At 45.5% G+C, this 9,201-nt stretch overlaps 1 protein-coding gene across 2 annotated transcripts in view; it reads right to left on the bottom strand.

Annotated features, from left to right (window-relative positions):
• PDLIM1 (PDZ and LIM domain 1) overlaps nucleotides 1-9,201 on the bottom strand; it is a 110,544-nt gene that overhangs the window by 24,194 nt on the left and 77,149 nt on the right. For both annotated transcript variants that reach the window (XM_019502478.1, XM_019502479.1), the window contains exon 3: nucleotides 6,385-6,469. In XM_019502478.1, coding sequence (XP_019358023.1) covers nucleotides 6,385-6,469 — 85 coding nt within the window. The remainder of the gene's footprint in view (nucleotides 1-6,384; nucleotides 6,470-9,201) is intronic.

Here is a 9,201-nt window from a genome sequence, read left to right as displayed (position 1 = left end):
GGGAGCTTGTTTGTTTTGTTTTGTTTTTTTAATTGTGTGTGAGGGAAGGAAAGGGGTAAAAGAACATGTCTGTCTGGCTTCCCACATCCTCTCTTTTTGACTTTCCTAGAGCATTCCACGTGCATGTAGTAATGCTGCTCAAACAAAGCAAAAACAATAGGTCACCACAAGCCAGAAGAGTTCAGTCATCTCCAATGGGAGAGCGTTATATTATATACCTATTGCTTCATACATGTTGCCAATAAGCCCACAGCCTTATCAAAGGTCAGGATAACACCACACCCAGTTTCTACACCAAATTACTTTTAGACATCCATGGAGACAAATACACAAAATGGAAACAATGACATCATTCCTATATGATGTGATAGGAAGGCTTCTAAAGAAGCCTTGAGAAAGAAAATAACTAGCTATTTTCAGCCATCCCACCAATGTTGTGTTTCACCCCCAGAACCACCCAGATCACATTTCTGTAGGGGGTTTCTCATTTCATTAAAAAAGCCAGCAGTCTTCAGTTTTGAAATCCACACAATTTCTCTCTCTCTCTAATCTTAAGCCTGGATATTCTGTCCACATTCTTTTGGGATGTTCTAATATTTGTGCTATACAGTGTAAGAGAAAAATATATTCTCTACAGAAACCAACTGAGATCAGGATCCCACTGGGCTAAGAGCTATACAGTCTCTGCTTCAATGAAGATATAATTTAAATAGGCAGAAAAGACATAGGTTAGGGGGAAGGAATATTTATTCTTATTTTACAAAGAGGGAATTGAGGCAGAGACCTCAATGGGAATCAACTTCAGATCCTAAAAAGCACTGAGGATCTAAAGTTAAGCACAAATATTCAAAAAGCCCCTGAAGGAAGTACTCTAGGGTTTTACTTAAAGCGCTATAAATTAGAGTGGGAGAGAACTGAACAGACATTCGCTGTTTAGTGGGGGGCAGGGCTCGGAGCCTGCCTGCATTGGCTCCCCAGCCCCGCCCCTCTGCCAGCTGGTGACTGGAAGCAGCAGCTGAAGTGGGTGAGGGGGGAATTGAGCCCCCCCCACCATAAGGGCACCCCCACAGATTGCTGGCTTGGGTCTTGGGGAGAGCCAGACCGAGTCTGTACAGCACGGGGGCTCCATTCCCCCAGCTGTGCCGCTTTTCACCCTGCTGGGAACTGTGACTGGAGGGGGGAGGGAAACAGAGCCTCTCTACCACATGGACCAGGCCCAGCCCCCAACAACACCTGAGCCCACAAGTTTGCAGGTGGGATCCATGTTGCAGAGAGGCTCAGTTTCCTACTCCCTCTGGCAACAATTCCTGGAAGGGCAAAAAGCAGCATAGCCAGGAGCTTCAGCACAGAGCTCCCCTACTGCACAGATCCAGCCCGGCTCCCCCATAGGGGACCCACACAGTCCATTCCCCCACCCCCTGCCCAGCCATGCAGAGAGGAGACAGAGCCTTTTCTGACTCTTCTCTGTGACAGCCTGGGGGTGGGACTTGGCCAGTGCTCGCCAGGAGTAAACGAACGCTGGCTGAGGCTAGCAAGCCGACCAGAGAAGGACTCCTGGGATGCCAGGATAATGCAACCTACCTTGACTCAGGATGGGGTGTGCTACAGACATTTGATAAAATGCTCTAACCTAAAGCGCTTTAGTCTTATACCTCATCTATCCAAGGTTAACTTAGAGCTGGATCCACCATTTTTAAAGTGCTTTATATGCCATGAAAATTTATCCTGTTACAGTGTTTTCTGTACTGAATGCATGATAAATGTAATGTCTGTACCCAACCCAAGGATTGCATAGGCAGAGCCAAGGATTTAACCTCTTTGCCCCCCAATTCCAGTATATCACCTTAACCTTTATATTAGGTTTTCTTTTATACTGGGATCATGTTTAAACAGAGATCTATAGCACAATTATCAGATGGGTCTGTTACAGTCCTTTTCATGGAGGATGGTGGAGAGAAGGATAAATTACGGGAAATGATGCTGAATTTCATGTCCTTAAGGCCTGGGTAAAATGCAAATGATGTAATTGAAAAAGTCATTTCCTTCCTCCACTGTTGCCATAGTCACACCCAAAACAAAAGCTGCATCAACTGGCTGACCCACCATAGCAGAAGAGCTGTAGGCCCTTCTAAAAAAGTTGATTTTATCATCACTTTTGAATCAGCTTAGAATAGCAAGGATAACCAAAAACAGGGCTGTAACTAGGTCTTTTGATTTCAAAAGTGCGACTTTTGAAAAAGTAAAAGAACTGCTTAGTGAAGTCAACTGGACTAGCATATGAGTAAGGGGATTTGTAATTCAACTCAAAGACTTAAAAAGTAACCGGAATTTACATCCTATGTAAGGGATGGAAAGAACTTAGATGGAAGCACTCTAAATCTAGCTGTCTGAAAATCCACCCCAAAAAGGAGTGAGAGTAAGGAGTCTGCAAGGGTGACAGCCACCACATCCCATTTGGGGCATTATGATGGATATAGACATTTGCAACTAGTAAAATCATTCACCCCTCATCATTTGGTATTTCACAGAGCCCCAAATTAGCTAACATGGCATGTCTGCCATCGTTTCAAGAGAAATTAGTATTCTAGAGCTGCTACTGCATTCATGGAGTCACTTACTGCAGAGTCACTTACTGCAGTCAATCAATGAAAAGAGGAAAGAGGCGAATACAAAAACACCCTAAATCTTACTTAAAGCAGATCCTATTCATGACATTATTCCCTTTTCCTTGGCAGACTGGCGTGAGGCACTGAAGAGACACATTGTTGAGGCTAGCAGACTAAATGGGATCTTGTGGTTTGTACTGTAGATATATTTCCTCACTGTGCCAGTTCACTTTCTGTGCCAGCTTCAGTAAGAGAGTGGGACAGTGGCATTTAACTAGAATCCCATGCTCTGAATTATTATGGATAACTCTTGCACAAGGTAAGGGCACTGCAGTTGACTTTACTTTTAACAGTCTGACAGACAGCAGAGAAACGGCAACCTGGATGTGAGGATCAATGCACAGACTTTGACCAAGTCTCTCTGGGCCAAAGGGCAAAACAGGCCATGAGAGCTGTGTCATCAATCAGCCTGGAGCAGTAAGTGTACTGATTAACAAAATATGCATGACCCTAACATTTTCTTTCACATTCATATTTCTTTATAGACCAATAGAAACTATATGTCATCTCATGAGCAATAAAAACCTGCAGACAGATCAATTCTCTGTTTGCCTGGCACTTTGAGAAGCAAGACAGCCAAAGGCTGCAATTCAAGACTACGCAGGCCCTATTTTGTCCATGCAGGTGTTAGAATGTGCTCATTCCCAAGAGACTTTAGTCTGGCCCTTCTTAAACTGAAATGCCCTGCTAGGCATTTCAGACTGGATTTACAAAGCAGAAAGTAGTGAAGCAGCTATATAGACAAATGCAGCAGCTGGCATAAGCTCAGACATAGTTTCTTGCTTGGAAGTTAGTACAGTACCTTTTCACTGGAAGAGGAGATATTAGCTAGGATAGGAAGGAAATCCCTCTTTTTTAAGAACAGTGCTGTGGGGTCTTTAGTTTCCAGAGAGACAGTACTCCAAGGGTCACTTCCACCTGTCCCTTCAAAAGGATGGAGCTTTCAGTCTCCTGCAGGGCTGCAGTCCCAGTGCCAACTTCAATACTGAACTTCTTCACTGGTTGGAGGTCAACAAGAGTGGATCATGCCCATTCTACACAACACTCACAAACACATGCAAATCCAGAGTGACTCTGCTGATGTCAGTGCTCCAAATCAGCACAAGTATAACCTTCTGAAACTGAGTCAAAAATGCCCTTTTACCCTCATCAAGTCCCCTGGGGATTAGGCAGAAGTGGCTGTATAAAACATGCTAGTAAGGCCATGCCACAGTAGAAGGGACTTTAAAGAGCTCTGGGTGTAAAAGAAAAAAATGTGTTTCTCAAAATGACCAAGCCTTAAAGTTGGACTTCCTCCTGGCGTAAAAATATAGGCAGCCTAAAAGTTAGAACTGGACAGTGTTACAAAATGGGCACATTATCATTGAGTGTCTAAAACCAATCCCACACATTTTATTAAATCTGGTACCACCTAAGGTACTGCCACATGGCAGAAGCAAAATGTACTGGCAAGGACTTCCCAGTGTGCCCTGCTCACCTACTTCCACTCCCACATTCCCACAAATTTGGGAGTGAAGCCATTCTACAGTGTCCCTCTGAACTCACTCTCAAGAGCTCAATCTCTAGTGCGCAACTGCACAGGAATGCTCTCGAGTGGCCTCACTACTGCACTTCTGGGTTTGGAGCATGTTAGTTGGAACAGCTGGACAAGGTCAGCCACATCATCTGCCATGATGCAGACATACAGGTTTCCCTTGATTTATGCTGTACATGTGTTCCCGGAGAACGGCGCATAAAGCAAACCCACTTTACAATGTAACAAATAGGAATAGGTTCTCATGGTGATGAGGGAGTGAGGGAGTGAGGCTGGGATTAGAGAAGGGGCAGCGCTCCTGGGGCTGCACAAGGCAGCAAAGGAGAGGGAACAGAGCAGCACTCACCCCAGTCCCAGCTGCAGCGGCCCCAGGAGCAGCTGGCGCTAGCTGCCTACAGCCGCTGGGCTACACTGTGCTCTGCCGGTACCCACTCACTTCTGCTCCTGGGCTGCACCATGCCCTGGTGCAGGCAGCTGGTGTCTGCTGCTCCCGGGGCCGCTGCAGCCAGGGCTGGGGTGAGTCCTGTGCCCTGTGCCACCCACACTCCAACCCGTGCTGGAGCAGCCCCAGGAGCAGCCAACACCAGCTGCCTGCACCATGGCATGGGGCAGCCCAGGAGCTGGGGTGAGCCCAGGCGTAGGGGAACAGGCAGAGCGTGGTATAGCCCAGTGGCTGCAGGCAGCTGGCACTGACCACTCCCAGGGCCGCTGCAGCCCAGGCTGGTATGAATGGGGCCACAGCCCTTTCCCATCCTCTCACAGACTTACCTGCTGGGGGGGGGCGTGGCATCTATGCTGATTGCGTAAGAGCAAATTTACCTTGCATATAACAAATTACAGATCTAAATATGCTCATCGCATAAGAGCAAATTCGCTTATAAAGAACCCGCATAAAACAAAGGAAACCTGTATTGCAAATACTCTTAGTCAAGCCAATCAAGGGGAGAAATTTTCAAAGGTGCCACTGGTTGCATCTACACATTGATTAATGAACAGTAGTTACTGCACATTTAGTTTAGTACTTCCTTAATGAAGTACTAACTAAACGCAGAGTAACTACAGTAGCACTGGCATACAGTTTTTTTTGTGACAGTTACTGTGTAGTAGCCTAATAACACTGCACAGTAGCGTATTAGCACGGTTTTTGACTGGCACGCTACTGCGCAGTGTTATTAGGCTAATGCACAGTAAGCGTCTCATAGATGCAACCTGTGTTACTTATAATTCACTGACTTCCACTGGGATCCTAACTGAGTACCTAACTGCTTTTAGTACCTTGGAAAATCTCCCCTAAATTTACCAACATTTAATTGAAACAGGCAGTAGTTTAGTGGATCAAGGTCACATCTAAGAATGGTCTATGGATACCAGGCCCAGGCCATGCTACTTCTAGGGACATCTGAGATAAAGAGCTGGAGTCTCCCTGTGAGTCACTGCAAGAGTGAATCATTTGTCCCTTGCTCCACCTTAAGAACCCCTCTTATCAAGAAATGCAAATACAGTTAGCAATGGTGAGAATTAAAGTACTTCTGTTTATTAGTTGTGTTCCAATGTGCCTATATACACAAGGTCCCTGCCCTGAACAGCTCACCATTGACAAGATATTTAGATAATCTCTTCATGGCCCCAGACTTTCACCTAGCCATTTAAAGCACTTCTGAGGCTACACAGAAATGACTGGGAGCCAACTATGTTTTAACACAGGGGTGGGCAAAATGCGGCCTGTGGGCCAGATACGGCCCGCCAGTCCATTCTATCCAGCCCACGGGGCCCCTAAAAAACTTAGAAAAATTAATAGATCTGCCCCTGGCTGCCTGGCATGTGGCCCTTGATGGCCTGCCAAAACTCAATAAGCAGCCCTCCGCCCAAAATAATTGCATCCCTGTTTTAACAGGTTTAAGTGCAATCTAAACTTTATCACACCTGGGCTCCAAAGCCATGAGGAGGCCAGGCTGGGTCTCACAATGCCGCAGCCCAAAATGAGTAAAAACTACTATGAATAGATAAGGCCAGGGCATATATTTAAAAACTAGCTTAGACCTCAGTTGAGGCATAACAGTGTTCCGTTTTCCTAGGGTAGTTGGGTCTTGAAGTTACTAGGTCCCAAGGTCACCAGGCTAGCAAGCACACAATGATAGGACATAGTCAAGCAAGAACAAATAGTGCAGATTTATCGTTACTTACCTGGGGCTGAGAGGCCAGATTCATTTTATATGGATTGGTTTTTCCCTCCTCTGTCACAAGAGGTGACCAGATTTTGGATTCACTTCTGTAATATAATAGCATTAATGATTAATTTGGCAGTTTTCTTCACTGGCTGAAGTTATAGTAATTAAACAAAATTATTTTAAACACTTCAAGAACAGGAATTCAGTAACAGGTGAAAAGGGCAACAGCTGGAAAACATTCTGGAAAAAGTAGTGAAAAGAAAGGAATCAGCAAGGGAGGTATAAAATCAAGAACCAATTGCAAAATGAAACCTCTGTTACAAGACCAACTCCAAACCAGAGAAAGGAGGCAGCCTGAAAATTTTCCTGCATGAGACTAGATCTTGCTGACTGGATACATGAAACATTCTTAACAAAAATACAAACCCTCAGAACTATTAGCAGATGAACATGAAATGTTACATGGAACTAGGTAAAGTGCAGCATCAACAGCATACAAATTCAGCACTGTTGGCTTCCATTACTCAATCGTCCCCTATGACAGTGATTCTCAACCAGGGTACCACCCAGAAATTTCGCAAGGAATCCACAGTGTCAAAAGCATTCTCTGACCTGTTATGAGAGTTCTGCGCAGCAGAACTGCTCTATTATTTTTCCGTAGTCAAAAATGAGTGAAAGCGGAGAGCTGGCATTTTCCAAAGGGTGCCTTCAGTCTAACAACATTGAAAACCACTGCCATATGATATTTAGTTTGGGTTTTTTTTCCTTCTCTCTCTCTCTCCCTCTCCTTAAAGCCTTAGCTCCTGGAGGCATGTGATTGGGTGAGAAGCTCAGCTTTCACTTAAAACGACTGTCTAGACTTCATATTTATGGAAAAAGCTTGAAAATGTGGCCCCCAAGTTGAATAATTACCCAAAGCCTTGATTTTTATTCAGGTTTTTAAGCCAATTTCTGGAACCTGACTCCTGATTTTTGAATGCTTATGGCTGGCAACACGCAAATTGCATGTTGTAAATTCCAAAGTGGTTCGGGCACTCAGATGGTGTTACTGTCAGGAAATAATTCTAGGCATCTTAAGCTTGAGTTGGAGAAAGAGTCACTTAATATGAGCTTAACATTGTAAAATGGCTTAGGGGATGCCTTAGAGGGTGTTTTTTTCTAAGAGAAAACTAGGTTTTTAATACAGGATTCACTGTATAGAACATAGATGGGGCCAGATGGAAACAACTTTAATCCAGAGTTCAACTCCAAATGTGTGAAGGGAGCTAATGCACCCCCTTCTGAAGCTGTTGGGAAGATTTTGGATCACACCCCCATTTCTTACACAGCACTACTAACACACTGAACTGAGGATGCAATATAGAGTCACGTTTGCAATAGACATTTATTAGTGATTGGCAAACAGACAGTATTAAACCAAATATTTTAAGCAAATAGTATACACACTGGGAACAGATGCACAGATGCTCTGGGGTGGGTTTACTCTGCAGTAACTTACTCTACAGTAAACCCACCCTGGGCAGGTAGCTTCACATGTGGGGAAGTGGAAGTAGATTTGCTGCTCATGGCAGCAGTTTGCGTCTGCCCCACGTCAGTCTTGCACCAGCCTCCTGCAGCACCCAGGGGGAGCTCTAGGCTCTAGGCTTCCCAGCTGTCTCCTGGCAGGGGCTGGGAAATTGCTCCCCTGCTGCTGGGGCAGACTCCGCCACCAGTCCAAGCAGGGTCAATGTCCCCCTGCCCTGGCTGCAGGGAGCTCCCAGCCCCAGATCCCCTCCCCTGCAGCTCTTTCAAAGCCCCATGCCTCCATCACCCAATCAAGATATGGGGCTTGGACCTGCCCCTAACTGTGACAGTTCCCGTCAGCCCTGGGCTGTGCATGCAGCCCAGAGCTGGCTGTGGGCTGCCTGAAATGAAATAGTCCCCAGCCACCTCCAGGCTGCATGTGCAAACTTCTCTGCACAGCCCTGGGCTGGTCTGGGGCAGCTCCCAGCCAGCCCCAGGCTGGGCAGGGAACTCTTCCTGTGCAAGGAGCTCCCAGCTCCCATTATGCAACTGTGGCATGGGAGCTGAGAGAGGACAATCTCCCAGGGGCTGGGAGCTCCCTGCTGCCAGGGCAGGGGGACAACATCCCTGCGGAGCTCTGATGGCAGAGCCCATCCCAGCAGCAGGCAGCTCCCAGGTGCTGGGAGCAATCTCCTGATGCCTGCTGACTGGAACCAAAGGCCGTCTTACACATGCCATACTCCACAGTAATTACTCCTAAGTAAATTTGCTACTTGAATTTACAGATAGCAAATTTACTCAAGATTAGCACAAATTACTGTGTAGTGGATGATTACTGTGTAGTGGGTGAGATGCTTACTACACAAGATGCTTCCTGATCCTAAGCCTAATAACACTGCGCAGTAGTATGGCAGTTAAAAACTATGCTAATAGCCTACCGCGCAGTGTAATTAGGCTGATGCACAGTAAGCATCACAAAATAACCATGTGCCGGCATTACTGTTAGTGCATTTGGTTAGTACTTAATTAAGCAAGAACTAAACTAAATGTGCAGTATCTAAGAGAAACACAAAATTCTAAAACTCTTGGTTCAGAAATGATACCTTTTATCAGACCAACTAAAAATAGCAAACAAAATTCTTTCTTTTGCAAGCTTTTGGGCACACACACCCTTCTTCAGGCTGAGGAGAAATCAAAGATTGTAAAATTCCTCCTAGCTAGAAAATAAGCTCCATTTTGCACAGAGAAAGTTTTAGGCTGGAAATATATTTCCTTGGGTCTGGGAGAGTCCATTTGTGTGAGTTGTTCTTTGATGTACAGATAAAGCTCC

This window comes from Gavialis gangeticus, unplaced genomic scaffold (assembly GCF_001723915.1).
Source record: "Gavialis gangeticus isolate Ggan-Ray unplaced genomic scaffold, GavGan_comp1, whole genome shotgun sequence".
In the NCBI taxonomy this organism is placed as follows: domain Eukaryota; kingdom Metazoa; phylum Chordata; order Crocodylia; family Gavialidae; genus Gavialis; species Gavialis gangeticus.
Note: the sequence above shows the minus strand (reverse complement) of the source record. Positions and strands in the feature narration are given on the sequence as shown.